Source organism: Meleagris gallopavo, chromosome 11, assembly GCF_905368555.1.
Source record: "Meleagris gallopavo chromosome 11, MGAL_WU_HG_1.1, whole genome shotgun sequence".
Taxonomy (NCBI): Eukaryota; Metazoa; Chordata; class Aves; order Galliformes; family Phasianidae; genus Meleagris; species Meleagris gallopavo.
Window position 1 is genome coordinate 1,151,071 of NC_139414.1, and position 17,992 is coordinate 1,169,062.

The 17,992-nt window shown below is 45.0% G+C and overlaps 1 protein-coding gene across 2 annotated transcripts; it reads left to right on the forward strand.

Annotated features, from left to right (window-relative positions):
* Positions 1 to 1,009: 1,009 nt before the first annotated feature.
* Positions 1,010 to 15,433, forward strand: PLEKHB2 (pleckstrin homology domain containing B2). Of its 2 annotated transcripts, none has more exons than XM_085232699.1 (8): positions 1,010 to 1,160; positions 4,112 to 4,159; positions 4,752 to 4,904; positions 5,667 to 5,769; positions 6,669 to 6,708; positions 9,026 to 9,115; positions 10,026 to 10,128; positions 11,695 to 15,433. In XM_085232699.1, the coding sequence occupies exons 2-8, from the start codon at positions 4,123 to 4,125 to the stop codon at positions 11,829 to 11,831; spliced, it is 663 nt and encodes a 220-aa protein (XP_085088825.1). In that variant the 5' UTR covers positions 1,010 to 1,160; positions 4,112 to 4,122; the 3' UTR covers positions 11,832 to 15,433. The 2 variants fall into 2 exon arrangements, with proteins under 2 accessions (XP_085088825.1, XP_085088826.1); XM_085232700.1 differs by lacking the exon at positions 1,010 to 1,160 and adding an exon at positions 1,183 to 1,395.
* Positions 15,434 to 17,992: the final 2,559 nt, after the last annotated feature.

Sequence of the window (17,992 nt, forward strand, 5' to 3'; positions counted from 1 at the left end):
CTTCATTTGTAGGTCACGCAGGTGAGCAAGCCTCTCATTCTCACCGTCAGTGTGCCAATGCAGCATTGTCCTGCTTAACAGCAAGCCTTATTTTTAAAAGCAAGTTAGGCTTTTCTCAGTTTTTAAGCTTCAGCCCCATAGGTTTTCCTAAGATACAGGTATGTAAGTTGTTGAATTGCTCCAAAAATGCAAATTTTTGTGTTAGTGCAGCAGATTGTTGCTCACATCACCATTAGCAAAATGCAATTCTCTGTGGTAATGAGAGCTGGGAAGCAAGAGGCACAAGCCCTGCCTGCCTGTCTGCTATCACAGCATGCCTGCATTGTCCCTGCATTTGTTCACTTTTAACGACGATGTATGAACACAAGTAGGAAATCTGAAATATAAATTCTGCAGCACTATCATGAATTTACGAGGACCCTCAAGGAGATTTAAACAGTTATGTTGTGGGCAGCCAAAATTGAATGTACACTGGAGAGATGAACCCAGCTGCATTATGCCAAAGAATCAGCGGACACCATACAGGGCTGCTCCAAAAGTAACGCCTCCTATTTTACGGTGTCGGCCCATAGTGTCAGAGGCAGATGTTGGTGGGACGGCAGCAGAAGTTGAGCTTTTCCACCGGTATCCCATTGCGTGTTGTTGCCGTGTGACAGATGGCGGCAGAAAGTGGAGGCAAAGCTTTCGGAGCTCCCACGTGACACCGGGTTCCCCCCGGCTCAGGCTGAGCAGCGCGGGCAGTACCGGTACAGAGTTGGGATGCAGCCGTGCCCCGCTCTGTGTGAGCGTCACGGAGCAAGCCCCTTCTGGCCTCGAGCGCGCTGCTTGGAGAAAACATTTCGAATCTTTGAGTCTTCGTTACACTTCCACGGCGCGAGATCAGCACTCGCACGTTTATCATCATTCCAGAGAAGATAAAGAAGGAAACACAGCCTCAGTGTCTTGGTTCGATGGGGCAAGGGAACGAAGCCGGGCATGGGACCCGGGCACAGCCCGCCCCGCCCCGCTGCCATGCCGTGTCCGTGCGGCACTGCGCTGCACTGCGTCCCCGCGGCCGTGGGTCGCGGCCCGGCCGGGGCGGCGCGGCGGGCTGACGTCAGGGCGGGGCTGGCACTGCCGGCCGGCGGAGCGAGGCCGCGGCGGGAGCGGGGCGGCGGCAGGTAGGGGCGGCCGGGGGACGCTGCGCGCGGTGTGCCGGCCGGGCCGCACGGAGCTCGGGGACCCGGGGCTGCCGGGTGCGCGGCGGGGAGGCGCGACGCGGGGCTGCGGTGTGCGGCCCTCCCCGCAGCGCCCGCCGGCCCCGAGCCGGTGCCGAAGGGAGCCGCGCGGCTCGCGGTAGGACCGGGCGCCGGCAAAACGAGCGTGGCTCGCGGGAGAGGGGCCGCGGTTCGCTAGGTGCGGAATCGGGAAGTTCCTGACGTAGACGGCTTGGTTGGTTTTAAAGGGGAGGATCAGTCGGGTGAGGCCTGAACGCCGCCGAGTCCGAGGCTGTGTGTCTGCGGCTGTGCGGTGGGAAGGCGGCGGCAGCCCGGCACCGCGGGGCGCGGCAGCTCCGTGTGCGGATCCGCGGTCTGACGGCTGCACCCGGCGCCCGCAGCAATGGCGAGCTGCACCACGGCCTAAGCTGGGTTCGCAGCTGGCTTTTCCCGTCAGCTAGCTAGCGAGAGGGCGACTGGAATACGTGGTTGGATGTTCCATGCCGTGTTCTGTATGAGGGAGCGGCGGGGAGCGGCCCCGCACCGCTGCCGTGTTTGTCCTTGTGCTCCATGAAGGGCGTTCCTGCCTTTAGGCTTCAGCCACAAACAAACTTCTCCCGAGGTTGGTGACACAAAGCTCTGACTTATCTGTGTTTAATTCCCACTTCCCGTGCTGGTCACACGGAGCTGGCTTCACAAGCAGATACTGCACAGCTGCTGCTTATCTGCCACGGCTCCCCTCTAGCTCTGGGAATGCTCTTAGACACGGTGTGGGCTGAATGTAACACTGCGTTGGACTCCCAGTCAGTGCTTGCACTTAAAAAGGATCAGACAAGAATATCGAACTGTTTTTGCACCTCCTACTTCGGTGCTGACAGACTGTTCTGTGTCAGTCATTGCCCTCTATCTGGAGCAGAAGTTTGGGGCACTGAAATTCTGTGTCGGGAGAATGGGAGAACGCAGTCCGTGCATCTGAGATTACGCACAGGGTGCAGTGTACAGTGTGCAGTACAGCTGGAGCCCACGCTAAGTGTGAGATGGCCTGCAATGTGAGACTTGGATTGTCAGGCCCCTTTGTTTGTCAAGAGACAGTTTTTCTTCTTCATTTCTTCCTTCTCTTGTGTCTAAGTTGTATCTAATTATGCTGTTGTGTAACAGAGTAGGTTTAAAGGCAGCATCGAACGTTCTGTAGCCTAATCTAGCACTTGCAGCTGAACGGAAGTTCGTGCAAGTGCTTTATTGGCTCTTACACTATTAAAAGGCCTCTGTAGATACACAGGGATTTCACCTGGAAGATGTGGAAGCACCAGCAGAGTGCTTCCATTCCTGGGAAAAGGATGCACAAGAAGAGAGATTCCTTGTGAGGGAAATGTAGGGAAGCACTTATTGGGGCAGCAAAAGAAAGAGGCTCAGGCCCTTTGTCTACATGGAGGAATAAATTGGCCCCAATTTCAGAAACCCCCCTTCTGTAGCCCAGTGACAACAGGATGCTCTGAGCCGGACCAGGATTCTAGCAGGACAGGAGTTTCATGCTCCTTTTCATTGGGCTGTCAGCTGAATGTTTGTTTTCCCAGCAAGCTGATACCAAAAACAATACTAAATGTTTGCATTGGAGTTTCAACCTTAGCTACACACAGCATTCCTTCAGTATGAAATCCTGCCGGCCATTCCCTATAGTTGTATGCTACAGTCTTTGCCTAGTAAGAGTGATAAATTCAGGGCTTTCAGCAAATAATGAAAACTCCTCAGCAAAACTGACATTCTCTTGGGAAAGTCTTTGCTCCTTGATAATGACATGTGGAGCCTAAAAAGCACAGTCAACACTGCACCAGCTCAGAGGAGGTAAACTGTACCCTGCCAGGTCTGATAATAGGTGCTGTTACAAGGTTGAAATGCCTATAAAAAACGTAGTCAACAGCCATATTTTTTGTAAGTAAGTTTCTGACTTCAAAAACATTCCTTACCTGGAAGGAGTTCCTGGGGCTGTCAAACCTCATGCTGCTACAAGAGCAATGTTACACGGCAGGTTTAAGCGTCTGCCTCTCCTATTGGCTTTACAGGCCCCTCTAGTAATTTCCAGAAGATGCCACGGCCTAAGAGTGCTTCTGTCCTTGCTGTTCTAGTTCTGTCCAGATAGTTGTGTTTCCATTAGTCCCCCCTAGAATACCACTGTGCTAAAAAATAAAGCTTTTCCTCCAGTATATTCGATGTTTGGTCTGCTTCCTTTGGCTTGCTCGCACACTGGAGGACAGCGGCAGAATGCTGAATGTCAGGTGTGATAGCTTGGATTTCATGTGGATCTTTCCCAGGCCATTTCGAGCTTCATTTAAAAGCTGAGGAGAAATGAGAATGTCACTTTATGGGCTTAACTTTTACTTATTTAAATTCATCTTGGATGCAGCTGGTGACAATTTGAAAGGCATACAAGTCATAAAAACAGCTTTCTCCTTCCTGCTCAAGGTTAAAATCTTTCAGCTTTTGTTTTGGCTGGACTTTGAATGAAAAGCAAAAAGTAGAAGGGGAAGTACAGAAAAAGGGAAGGAGAGTGTTTGGTAACGGGAGACTGCAGGATAAAAGGAGCACGTGTATGTCAAGGAAACAATCTGTACAGCAACCGGTGGTGAGTCAGGGTCACAGGCCTCTTCCCCATTTTGTGTTGTTTGTTTGTAAACTTGTGCTTTTCCCACTTTAACTGATGTGTCTCTGACAGTCACATCAGATTGAATGTTTGTTCCACTTGCTAAGATCTAGAATACTAATTGGGCCTTAGTGAGGATCTTCAGTTGAGATGTGTCTTCTCTATCTGCAGTACCAGCGGAGCGCAGTGTGGTATTGTAACTTGACATGCCTCTTTCTAATGTACTGCTGTGAAATACTGATGACTGCTTCCTCTCCTTCCTCTTCTTGTCCACCAGATTAAGCAACAATGGCATTTGTGAAGAGTGGCTGGCTGCTTCGTCAAAGTAAGTCACGGGGCTCTTCCCTCCTTTTCTCCCCACTGTGTCTAACTCTTTAAACAACACTGCAGCAACTCAGTCATTCCCAGGTGTTATTTCTTAAGCAGGTCTCTAGTCTGCGAGTTGTTGTCCTTGTTTTTTGAGTACAGGACACTTCAGAAAGGGATCTATCACGGCAGCATTTCCATGTTACCTTTGGGTGTACTAGTGGGAAACAGTGTATATCACATCTGAGGTGTCTGACTGCTTCAGATGCTGCTCTGTAATTAGTGTTACGTAAGCGGAGACTTGGAAACTTTGCCTGACACCTTACATTAATGTCTTCAATTAGTCATGCCTTCTGCTTGTTCTTGCAGTGGGATAGAATTAAAGCACCAGGCTATGCCCTTAAAATACACTCAGTTGCAACTTGGAGTAATAGATGAAATATGGAACCCAATTCTGTAATGTTCTAAAGCAGGAATGTGGTAGGACAAGATTTTGCTTGGAGCCTGAGAATGCCATTGTCCTCCGGGGGAAGGATATCTTGGTTTTATTAACTTTAAGACACAAATACCTTCTAATATATGCCTTCAAAAGCGACTGTTTGATTTTAAAGGCACTATTTTGCGGCGCTGGAAGAAGAACTGGTTTGACCTGTGGTCTGATGGCAGTTTAATATTCTATGACGATCAGAATCGCCATGATATAGAAGATAAAATCCACATGAGAATCCACTGCATCAACCTCAGAGTGGGGAATGAATGTCAAGGTAACAGTGAGACCTTTGGAATTTGTGTACTGAGAGATTGTTTTGAACATCAGTGACTGCCCAGCACACCATTTATAGCACTACTTGTGCAGAAGTAAACATGCCTACGAAGTGTGCAGCTTTATTGTTCTTAAGGGAAAAAAAAAACAACCACAAGAACTCTCCAACTATTAAATAATTCCCTTACAAATGTTTGTGGGGTGATATCATCATGTGATAGATGAGGTTAGTGCTTGGTACTTCCTTTTACAACTCAATGAGGACAGTGTACCTTACATGCGAGTGGCAGGTTTGCATGAGAGACCAGGATGTTTGCAGTAGGCTTGTGTGTTTGATCATAGAGCATTACTGGTGAAATTACAGTGCTGGCTGGAGGGAGAGTTGGGATGCAAAATGGGAAACCTTAGCAAATTTTTCTCAAGCGTTACAAAGTTCACCTCTGGCATTTATCAGTACTCCACTTGATGTGCATCAGTAAAGGACAGAAGTGTTGGGGAGTACTTACAGCTTGGTACAGACTGGTTCTGCTGTAAGACTTGCATTTATTGAGAGTGATGTTCAGAGCTACTTACCTTCAGGACATATTCTGAAGAGAGGAGGTTACATTCTAGTTTAAGTTGTTTTGATGTCATGGAAAGCAGCTACAATTGGCCACAGTTTATTTTGTCCAGAGTTTTGCATAAGCTATCGCCCTTCTTGTAAATGGGATCGTGAAATTGTGGTTATAGATTCTTCTTATCTCCTTTTTTTTCCCCAACTCAGATTTCCAGCCTCCGGAGGGAAAGCAGAGAGACTGTTTACTGCAGATTGTTTGTCGGGATGGTAAGACCATCAACCTCTGTGCAGAAAGTGCAGATGACTGTTTGTAAGTCTGCCAAATAATATTATTTTTGCTACTTTTTCCTCTATTATCTTTTTTTTCCCTCTCCTTACTTACTGTCCTTCCTTCAGATTTTCAGAGACATATTTCAAGAAAATTCTTAAGCAGGATTTGAGTTGCAAAGACGATAGCTCTTCTATGAGCTGTCTAACTCACATAGATGCAGTTCTTGCAAACTAACTGCAAGTTTAGTCACTGGAAACACTGGAGGGTGAGAGGAGTAGAAGCATGTTAGTAATATGGCTAATGCAAAATATTCTGAATAGATTTTATTTTCACTTCTCTCCTTCTTAAAGTAGCCCATAACCCTGCATAGCCCAAGGACGTCTCAGTCATTAAAAAGAATAGTACTTCAGTACTGTGACCTTGGCTGTGTTTAGTTGGATAACATCTATCACCAGTGTCTGCCAAGTACACGTGGTTATAGGGCACACTGTCAGCCATACAGCATGGGAGTGTCTGCATGAAGTGTGTGTGCCTTCTGTTCAAGCTGCTGTGCTCTCTAGTCAGCACAGATGCAACTCTTCAGGAAGGAGATACAACTATTCTGGTGCATCTATTCCCATTATTTTGTCCCAAGCATAGTTGCATATCACTTGCCTGTTGGGCTTGCAGTGAAGGCCTTCAGATGTGTTCCTTGTCACGGTCCCTTTCTTGTTCCTTCTCACTCCATCTCAGCTCTGCTAAGGAAATAATTATTTTTCAATCTTGGTGCAACGCTTTGGTGCATTCATTTTACTGTATCATTAGGCTTTGACACATGGAGTATCTAAAACTCTGCTCCTACATTACCTCGAGTTCCTAACGTAGTTTTCTTCATAGAAAGAAAAAGTGCCATTAATTTTTATCTGTGTTCCACTAAACGTTTTTTATTTTTTTGACAGGGCATGGAAAATTGCTCTTCAGGATGCCAGAACAAACACAGTAAGTGTATTGCATAGACTTTATACCGAAAACCTGTCCTAGAGGATTATGAACACGATTAAAGCTAAATAGGTGGGGAGAGGAGTGATCCTCTGCATCACCAGCATGTCACCCATGCAGCCAAAGCCAGGCAAATGTGGACTGGGTGGAAGTGAATGATTTCTGAGAGTGATTTCCCTGAGTGGGAATGCATGTTTGGGAAGCTGGTCTGTAAACGAAGTGTGCACTGAGGCTTTATGCAAAAAGTAAATCTGTAACCAGCAAAAATGGACTCTCTTTTCCTTCTATTTGTGGTCTACCAAGTGCTAAAGGAAGCTTACTGTCAGTATACTACACTTTTGACCTAAAAAGGAAGGTGCTTTTAATATAGTTCCATTACACTGCAGGATGGCTCTTGGCAGAGAGCAAGAGGTGCCTGGAAGGAAGTGTAGGTATGCCAAGGAGTACATTACCTCTGCATCAGCATGCTATCTGTGTTTTGTAAAGAGGTCAGAAACCAGAAGAACTTCTCTGTGAGTCATAGAGTTCACCAGAATTGTATCTTCTGGGAGTTGTTAATATCTTCTTCCTCCAGACTGCCTTCCAGAATGCTTTTTAGCAGTCTGTCCTTAGATGACTAGATTGAATCAGCCTGAAATGTTTCAGTGGGAAAATGCTGTGTTTTTAAGAAGTTTGTTTCAGTCTTTGATGGGTCACATTAACATTGCCTCTTCACTGACACAGCTGTCATATGATATAATTTAGATGCCCAAAGTGAACACTTGTCATTGCAAAACTATTCTGGACTCAATTGCCTGAGTGCAGCTATACTCATTTTGTTAAATGAGAAGTTAAGGAATTTTCGTCATGCAGAGGACACAGTACTCATAATCTGTCTGCTCTAGTTTTAGTGGATTTATCTTGTTATATGTGAGACAGTGACTCCTAGTTTCAGGAGCTTTTGTTTTTCATGAACCCGATGCGATGCCAGGTGGCATTCAAAACCTGCCAGTGCCTCAACTTCTTCAGCCAAGGCAGAGCCCTGCCATTGAAAGTAGGACAGATAGCTGTCTGCACAAGATACATATGAATTTAGTACTTTCCAGAGCTATTACAGCTCTCCAACTGGACTTGAACTTGGCCAGGGAATTTGAGTCCATCTGCAGGTGTTTGATACAGCTTTCAAAAACACAGAGCCTCCAGCAGTGCCTCGTAACTTCACTGGAATGACCAGGTGATCATCTTAGCTTTGAGAACTGCGTTACTTAAAGACATTTGCAGACTTAAGTCACATGCCTCTATAGAGTTTCCTGCAGCAAAACAGAATACATTTATTGCTGAGATGTGAGCACTCGCAGAGCTTCATCTCAGACAGTGGAAATACCTGCCTCTTCATATAGTGCTTTCAACAGTGCATTTCAAACAATTCTCAGAATTTTTATCACAAGTTTCCTTTAGGATACGTCCGTAATACAACATCAAAAGTCCTTCTGTAGTCCAGTTAGAAGAGCTGATAGGAACATTATCTGTTGACTATTAAAGCATATATTTGTACACTCCAAAAACGGAGCTGTTTCTTTCTTGGGATAAGTCACAGAGAGCATCACTGTAAACTTCTGGTATCAGGTGCAAGAACACATCTTTACGTAATCATCTGTAGAGAGCTCCTTGAAGATGGATTCAGGTAAGTTATCACCTTTGCTTCAAGGCTGCCTTCAAAAAGGGCCAAAATTATATGTAGCATTTGAAAGGTAAATCCTTAAAAAACAGCCCCCAAACCTCTGGATTTAAACCCATCTATCTGCATTTTTTTTTTCATTCTTCTCATGGCCAGAAGCTGACAAGTAGCTAAGAAGTTCTGCTAAAATGTGCAGGTGGCACCACATTTGTTTCTTTTATCTGCTGTTGCAGCACTTGCTGACACCATTATACTAGAATGCCAGAAAGCAGCAAGCTTAATTGTGAATACTTGTTTGTAATTTGAACACTAACAGTGAACACGATGGTAACTTCTAAAACTGAGATGATGAAAAGAGGGAAGGAATCAGTGTGCTTGTGTGCACACACAAATGGATAAGAGATACGGACTTGCTTTGTACACACACAAGTAAGATATTGTATGGCTCCTGACAGTGATAACGATGCATTTGTGGTCTCTCAGTCTGTCTGCTCTCTGAGTAGTTTCTTGCTGCATGTCTTTACGAGGCATTCTCTGCTTTCTTAACATGCAGCAGATCTCTGCAGTTACTCTGGGGGTCATTAAGTTTTAATCTCCCTCGTCCTCAAATTGGCTGTCTGCACAAAACGGTGTTGACTGCTATCTTTCCACGGCATTCAGGGCTACGTGGGATCTGATGTGATGTATGATGAGACAGCCATTTCCTCAGCCCCTCCTCCTTATACAGCTTATGCTACACCATCACCTGAGGTAAGAATTGCAGGTGGGAAGCATTAAAAAGAGTGAGGTAGCAGAAGCAAGCATCCTTCAAGCACCCAAACTGTACCCCCAAAGTGCTGTGTTTCACAGACACATCCGGCTTTAAGGTTTGTACAGATGGGAATGAGGCACTAACAGAACATTCTCACTCCTACTTGAGTGGATCTCCCTGGAAAGGGATAAGGCAGATTTGGCTAGGAGATCTGTTAAGGGGTGGGTGCTCAGTGAACTTAGAAAATAAAGCTTCTTAAAGAGAGGGAAGGAGTTGTTTGGTTAATCTTGAAAACTCTTGGTCATGCAGCCCATTGTGAGAGCACTGAAAGGGTGTAAAAATCAGGAGTTTTAAAAATAGAATTTAATGACTGGAGCTGTCACTTTGAACACATACAAATTCTGTGGTATACAGGATGTCATAGCAACAAAGTGACTCTAGCTCCTGGGTACACAGTTGTTCGGCACTGGAGGAGGAACAGACTGAGGGCTGAAGCAGCATTGCTGATTTCTGGATGTTCTGACTTGTGCAGTGATGCACAAAGGTGCGGTTTGGGATGGTACTGCTTGTTGCACCATATGTGCTCTGCTGCAGCCCCTTACTGCTTAGAACTAGATGTGGTTACTGAGAGCTGTATTAAGGCTAGCATTGGGCTGTGGCTTGGCCTGACAAGCCAGGCCCTGCATCTAATGCTCACCACCCAGGAAGGGTGGGAAGTGATTGCTGCTTAGGAGCATTTCTTTTTCAAGTGGCTGTTCTGAATCCTTTCCAGGATTCTAAGTCAGTGCAGACTGGATATTTCAATGAACATCGAACTGCATTAGAGATGAAGGAGAATTGAACAAAGTGCATAATTGGAAACATGACAAAGAATACTTTTGTAATGGACATGTTTTTTAATTTCACCAGGTCTATGGCTATGGCTATGGTCAGTACCATGGTGCATATCCCACTGTGGGTCCTCACGTCTTCTATGCCTCCAATGGACAAGCCTACCAGTATCCATACCACGGTAATCACTGTCAACCATATTCTCCATGTTGGAGAAACCTGAGTAATTGACACTAGGGGTTGGGTTCAGATATCACGTTTTCAAGTTCCTTTACCATCTACCACTCCTGAACAACAGTGATAGAAAGAAACCTGACTTCTAACTGGAACCAAAGCCCCCTCACCCTTTCACAACAAATTGAGCCCAGTGAAATTTGTATTAAGTGATCTAATGCCCCAGATGTGATTCCAAATATGTAAGTTACTTTACAAACTCTTTTCAAAGTACAAAGAACTCTTTAACTGCAATAGTCAGCACATTTTGTAAGGAAACATAAGAAAGAGCAAGATTAACTCAGTACTCTATGGGGCAAGATGGAATTTTTGATTCATCTGTTGCTTATTTCATCAGTGGCTTAATTTTTACCAACACTTATGTCCAGCTGTGACCTCAGAATTAAATGAAAAAGCTCCAAAGGTAGCTTTGTTCTCAAAGCATTTTCTGTTTGCTGGGGTTGCTGTAAATGAGTATATTTAGCCTTGCAAAGTCTTCTATAGCTCTCAATCTCAATAAAAGAGGAAAGAGATAAAGGTTTACGGGATGCTGTTAGCTTAGTTACCTCAATTTAGGTTTATCTTTGCATATTGAACCCCAGTCCTACAGAATCGGGTGCTTAGCCTAGCATGGATAATTACCAAGTCTGTACGCTCCAGCGCTGTAAATAAGAATCTCTATGTAGGATTTTTTTTTCTTTTTTCCACTTTTGAGGGGGATTTTTTAACATTTGACAGGTTACTTCATTTGCCCTTTCCTTTTTTTTTTTTTTTTTTTTTTTTTTGTGACAAGAGAAGTGCACCAGCTGAAAGATTCTAAGGCTTTCCCCATCGAAGTTAGTAAAGACCTAAGAAAGAGATCGCACAAACACGTATAGAGTTCCGTGGTATTTGCACTACTCCGTTGCAGAGCAGGGGTTAATTGGTGGTTTTTAAGAGTTTTAGGTTAATTCTTTACTGCTGGGCGAGTCTTCATCTGAAAAGGCATGTGGCAGCTGTCACCGTGCAACAGATCAGTGGCTGATGTGAAGGCTGAATTGAAGTATTAAGGAGCAATTAGAGCAAATAACTGATGCATATTTTCTGGCAAACCACTGGCTTAAAAGCTACTGAAGAACTTCACTATTTGTATTAATTTCAAGGTTGACTAAATTTTTAAACCCATGTCTTACATTAAGCCCACCAAAACCTGATGGAATGATGCAAGTAATTCATAGGTTCTTTGCAAATACAGATGCAGATAATGTTCAGTTTTACATTTGCTATGAGCTTTTCTCTGGGATGTTAACCTTTTATAAGGTTAGGAGTCTTGCTGGGTTCCTGCAATTTTTCTAAAATTATGGAGGCTGAACCCAAAACAGATGTTTCTATGATTTTACGTATGATTCTATGTATTCTGTCTTTCTAGCTGACATCATCATAATGTTCAACAGAAGGAAGAGAGGGAAGGGGTGGACAGGTTTTGAAATCCAAATGCATGGTATTATGATCTGCATTTCTTTTGCCCTTCTTCTAACAATCTCTTACTGCCTAGGACCATATGGCCAACCCCCTGCAAACCACGTCATCATTCGAGAGCGTTACCGTGACAGTGATGGAGATCTTGCACTGGGCATGCTTGCTGGAGCAGCGACTGGAATGGCTCTGGGGTCATTATTCTGGGTCTTCTAGACTACTCATTCCTTACCTTTGTAGTTAAAAAAACCTTTATTGTGTGCAATAATATACTGGCAATGTTGTTTACTGTTAAACTTCCAAAAATGCAATAGTTATTTTCTAGTAGTGACATCTTAATAACTGATTCTTAACTGTCCAAAGGAGAGTTTAAAGGCACCAGTTGGTTGGAAAAGGCATGTGCTGCTCTTTGATCTTTTCTGACATAGTAGGTTCTGTAGGGGTAAGGATCAATATGAGCACCAGTGTAACATGGTCACAGTCAGCAGTAACCTTGTGAACATACTGTTAACATGAACACCAGTGGAAAGAATGGCGTTGGGTTTTTTGGGGGGTCTAAAATCCAGTTAAAATAGAAGGTTTATAGAAGACCTAAATTAGCATATATATACTACTGGTTACTAAACATCCCCTGGACAAACACACAGCTCAGCAGAAACTCCTTGGCATTAGGCAGGCTGCCATGCTTAAGGACTTGTGGTTTTTAAGCTTGTCTGCAGACAGTAATGCATTTCCTTAGATAGAATCCTCTGCCTGTCTCTCACACCATCTAGGCGGAGTTGTCCGAGCACGTATGAAGTGAATGGCTGAGAAGCAGCAGTGGTCTTTTCTTATTATCCCAGAAATGTGAATGATCAGTGGCAAGGAAGACCAATATTTGTTGTTCCAGTTCTTCTAATTGGAGAAAAGTAAGAGATCCTTACCTTTGCAAGGGATCTTTTTTTTTCTGTAGAAGTCAGACTCCTCAGACACTGTAACCAACTGCACTGCAGAGGAAGAGGCCATGGTTCGGTATCTCTGCTCTTAATGACTGCTGCTGCTCTGCAGAGTCTGCAGAAGAACTAACTCGAACAACTTTGTCAGAACCCCTCTGCATGCAGTATTAGCCAAGAGACACAAAAAGCACAAGCAGACCTTGCAGACAGGAACTTTGAAATCAGCTGGCTTGCTATGGCTGGGGTAGTGTCTGCCTCTTCTCAGCCTCCAAGGTGTCCTGATCCATGTTCATTACCTGCAACTAGGTTCAAGCGCAGCTGAGGCTGGGTTTATTCCATGCACACTTCCCCCTCACCTCTAACAGGCTTCTTCTTCCCTTTCATGAGTTAAGGAAAGCACTCCAGGGAACCTGGCTGGCTCTGCTTTTATGTCTGGTTCCTTACACAACGTGCTCCTGCAAGCTGCTGTACTATGGGCTGTAACCCAGAGGGCAACTGTTGTGTGTGTTGTGGCCTGGTTCATTATCCTGCTGTAATCCATGCTGAGCTGTGCTTGGCAGAGGAAGGAAAGCTGAGAAGAAATGCACGTGGCTTCCTTAATCAGGTAAAAGAGGCAGGGTGCCCAAGATGAGTTCTTTATAGTAAGAAGTCTTATTTTTATACTTCCACTTTCAGCTTCATGTAATCATACTGTTTTAATATATTAAGGCTTCTTTATATGCTTTCATTCAGAAGGAGATTCATTTCTTTGAGGTTCAGAGGCTTTCAGGTATGTCGCGAAAGATGAAAATAAAGGAAAATTTGTACCCACATAAACTTGTCAATCAAGCTCTGACCTTTTTCATTTCATCCAAAAGTTGTTGTGGCTGTATCCTACATATTTAAACAATAGAGGTCTTGGACAAGAACGTGGATAGCAGCCAGGCGGAAGCATTAAGTTTTCCTGACTCTTAGGACCATCTCCAGCAGACTGAAATAACGGGAAGGAAACAGACGTTATCTTGGCTATATTACTAAAAGTGAGCCTAATCCAGGCAATGTCAGTTTTCAAGAAACTTTGGCTTGGAGCCATATATCAGTGTCCTTTCAGAGATTAATAAAAGATGCATACGTTCTGCTAATGGTGTGCCCCAAAAGGACTTCACTTGCTGCAGGTTCAAAAAAGGACTAAAGCAGAACTTTCCTATTGATAAACACGAAAGGAAGGAATAGTGCTCTACTTAAGTTCTCCCAGAGGCCTGGTACCTTTGAGCTCAGAAGGAGGTGGTGACTGCCTGCAACTTTGGCAAAGAAACATTTCTACAGTTTTTAAGCCTTGAGATCACTGATACATGTCTACACTGCTGCTTAGTTGTGATTTATATAACTAGGTGTAGAATGCTTCCATCTCTTCCTTCTGTGATCTTTAACTTGTAAGAGGGGAAGGAAATAAACATAATTCTGATTCCTTTTGAATTTCATAGCGATTGTTAAAGAATAGCACAAAGTGAATTAGCTAGTAAGTTCAGAGGGTTGTTTTTCCTTTTTTTTTTAAGAAAAAACAGCTGTTGTGCACAGCAGGAGAACATGTATATTGTGTTTTCAAGAGCTAACTGTATCTGAGAGCCCAGCTTCTTCAAGTGAAGTATTTAAGATAAAGATATTGGTCTGGAGAAGAAGAGGCTCGGGGGAAACCTAATTGCTCCCTACAACTCCCTGAAAGGAGGCTGTGGTGAGGTGGGGGTCGGCCTCTTCTCAGAGTGATAGGATGAGAGGAAACGGCCTCAGATTGCCCCAGAGGAGGTTCAGGTTGGATATTAGAAAAGATTTATTCTCTGTAGGAGTTGTCAGGGGCTGGAATGGGCCGCCCAGGGAGGTGGTTGTGTCACCATCCCTGGTGCTCAAGAAAGGTGTAATGTGGTACTAAGGGACATGGTTTGGTGGGGAACTATTGGTAGTAGGTGTATGGTTGGACTGGACGGTCTTGGTGGTCTTTTCCAACCTTGGTGAGTCTGTCGTTCTATGACTCTCGGGTTTAAAATCAAAGCAAGAAATGATCTACTTTTAAAGTTCAAAATGAATCAAGTTTCCATTAAAGATATAGCCTTATGAAAGAGTGAATTTCTCAATGCAAAGAAAATACAAGTCGATCATTTTCAAAACAGATCACATAGTCCTAAACATGTGCTTTTTTCTGAATGGTGCTCTTCATGCTGCAGCAATGCCAGTTATAGCTGTACCAGGCATGTACTTTCCTAGCTGGGGCCTAATACCTCTTACAGCCATGAGAACCCCACCTGCACTGCAGTGTCACTGTTTTTCGTAATGCATACTATCAGTTAGGAATGACAAAATCTGTTCAATAGCAGTTAAAGGCTGTTCAGAATTAAATGGCAGGGCTCACAGAGTCTACACATTCGCATAGAGACTCAAAAGCCATGGATGCAGCCAAGCTTTTTGAGAATGAATTAGAAGCTCTCAGCCCTCTAGTATGCCAAACCATCTTAAAGAACTGAAGCAGGGCTGCCTGCAGGATTCTTAGTGACACGTGAAAACACACCAGCTTGTGCTGCTTAAAGGAGAGGATCTGAGGAGCTAGCCTCTGTGAAAGGGTAAGGGCTTAGGAATGACGGTTCAATAGGTGAAGATTCAACCAGTCAAGCAGGTTGAATGAAGGCAAGAATACACACCTGCTTTCATCAAATGTGTCTGTGTCTTTTCCTCCTCATGATATGACCAAGATATATGTATATGTCATGGAGGGTAGCGTGCAGGAAGTGCTTTTTTCCCCCCATTCTAGATCATTCTTGTTTTTGCACACTACCATAAATGCTGCTTTTCCTATACATCCTTACTAATTTTTAGGAAAAATATCATTAGCAATAAAATTCATATTTAAGTGTGTCTTTATGTCTGATTATTCTAATAGTTCTCATGTAGGTAGTCTGGGGGTGAGCGTATCTTTTCTTTCCGTAGTCACAGGATGTTTGCATTGCAAGGTGGTCAGAAAACAGTGCTGCAATTCATTCCATGCCCCTCCAGTCTTTTCTGAAGGCCTGAGTTATAAGGGCCAGCAAAATGGTAGCAAAATGCAGCTGGAGAGCTGTGGTTGTTGGAGCTGAGCTCAGGCTGACGCACCTTTGCACTCACCACTCAATAAAGATGATGTGATATCCGCACAGCGAGAAAGTAACTGCATTAACTCCACTATACTGAGATTAGAATTAAGGCCTATTTCTTTTTTAATGGAGTTGAAGGCTTTGCCTCAGAAATGCTTAATCTTGGGTATATGCAGAGCTGATCCAGATTTACCATTTGACACCGTTATCAAATCAACAGATTTGTGCTGTTTAGCATGGAAATAAGCAGCTTGAAGCACAGATGTTGCTGTGGGCAAAATGCTACTGTTTGCTCTATTGTATTTTCTGTTTATAAATTGCTGTTAGTGGAGTTGGGCACAATCAATATGTTTGTGTAGGCAAAGACATGACATGACCACAGTAAATCCACTACCTAAAGGCAGGATGGGAACTGAACTTGTGCTTGTTGGAAGGACCGCAGCGCACTTGAAGCACTACCCTTGCTTTCTACACATTTTGCTTTCATAGCCTGAGAAACTGTTTTGTTAGCCACTAATCTCGGAATGAAAACAGAACTGCTGTTTCAGCCGATCGGCTGACAGAGGAGTGTGTCTTGCTTTTCCCCCCAGCCTGCTGTGCTGGCTCTTCTAATTTCACTGGTGCTTGCTTGCATCTGATGTATTCACCAGCCTAAGCACTCTGCACTGCACATTCACCCTGCCCACCGGAGCAAGGCAGTGAGCTAAATCTGTGCAGGGCTTAGCTGTTCCACACTGCCACAGACAGCAGGCTTTGCCTCTGATACTGCTTTCCTTTCTACTGCACCTCCTGTCCTGTTTGTGGCCCCTACTTCTGACAAGAGTGATTAATCTAAGCTGTATTCCTTTGGGTCCCTCTCACGTGTTGCAGCTGAGATGTGTGAAGCATTGCAGAAGTGGGAGCCGTTCTGCCATGTCTGTGGAACTGGAAGGTTCCTTCATTGTGTAGTCAGCACCTATTGGCTAGAAGTAAGAGCTTGGAACAACAGACTGACATCAGTACGCTGGTTTGGAGGTTTCTGATTACCACAGGCTATCTCATCAGCTTTCAGAGCCTCCGAGGCATTTCCAAAAGACTCCAGACTCACCCGGCAAATAAAGCCTCCAATGTATCTGATAGCAGCCTTGCATTGTATGAAAGAGAGCTACGGGAAAGAAGGGGACAGACCCTTTAGCAGGGTCTGCGGTGATAGAACAAGGGGAAACGGCTTCAAGCTTAAAGAAGGGAGATTTCGTTTGGATATGAGGAATAAGTCTTACAGTGAGGGTGGTGAGGCATTGGCACAGGCTGCCCAGAGACCGAAGGCGGCGGAATGGCGCCGGCACGCACAGCGCCTGCACACAGCGGCCGCCAGAGGGCGCTGTGCCACCGGCCATGGAGGAGCGGCTCCCCCCCCGCTCCCCGCGTCCCGCCGGCGCCCTGCTGGGCGGCCGCACCCACCGTCCCCGTTCCTTCCTAAAGAGCACCTCCTGGGTAGCGCACTCCAAAAATCGGCAATCGCAGAGTGCACGGGAAATCGCGCCAAGCTGCCCCACCAGCACTTCCCCTTGCTGCCCTCAGAGCCGCGCGGTCCCACAGCGTTCTCTGTGCCCTCGCGGAGCTCCGCCGCACTCCCGCCTCACAAATAACGCCTGGGACAATGATAACGATCGCATTCACGCGCAGCAGAACCGGCAGGGCTGCAGCCTCTGCAAGACAACGTTTTCCAGCTCTGCTGCTGATTAAATGCAGCTTTTCATGGGAATGCTCGCTGACATTATTCTGAAAGGCCGTTTCCATGCCAAATTTCCATGCTCAAATCCGTAGCTGCTGCAGCTGATGAGCTGTTTATGATAAAGTCACAAGGTTTTTCTTTTGCTCGGGAGGGATCTGTTCAGAGACTTTTTGTTCTTATCGATATGAGCATCATCAGCACGTAATGCTGGTTAACGTCTCCACACAGCTGCCTGGTTCAGCAGGTGGAGGGTAACTACCATGCCTGCTAACTGGTACACTCGGTACACGGACTGAATCACAGGTCTATAGTCTGTAAATTTGTTTGCTTTTGCCCTGACCAGCTGACAAAGGGAAAACAGAGGCGGAAATTTGTTTTTCAGCTACTGTGAAAAGACTGAAGTAATCTATCTCACTAAAATTCCTCCTGATAGGTTAGACATAATGCCGTGTGCCAACCCTCTGTGTGGGCATGAATGGAGGCAGATAATCAGAGGCCTGGAGAAAAGAGGTGAAGCCCCTGTGACTGGCACGTGGCTGTTGGCTTGATTCTGGAACAAATCCTAGTCCTGATTTCTCAGTCATTTATCAACACCACAAGACATTTTTAATTTCCACGTGCCTCAGCCTG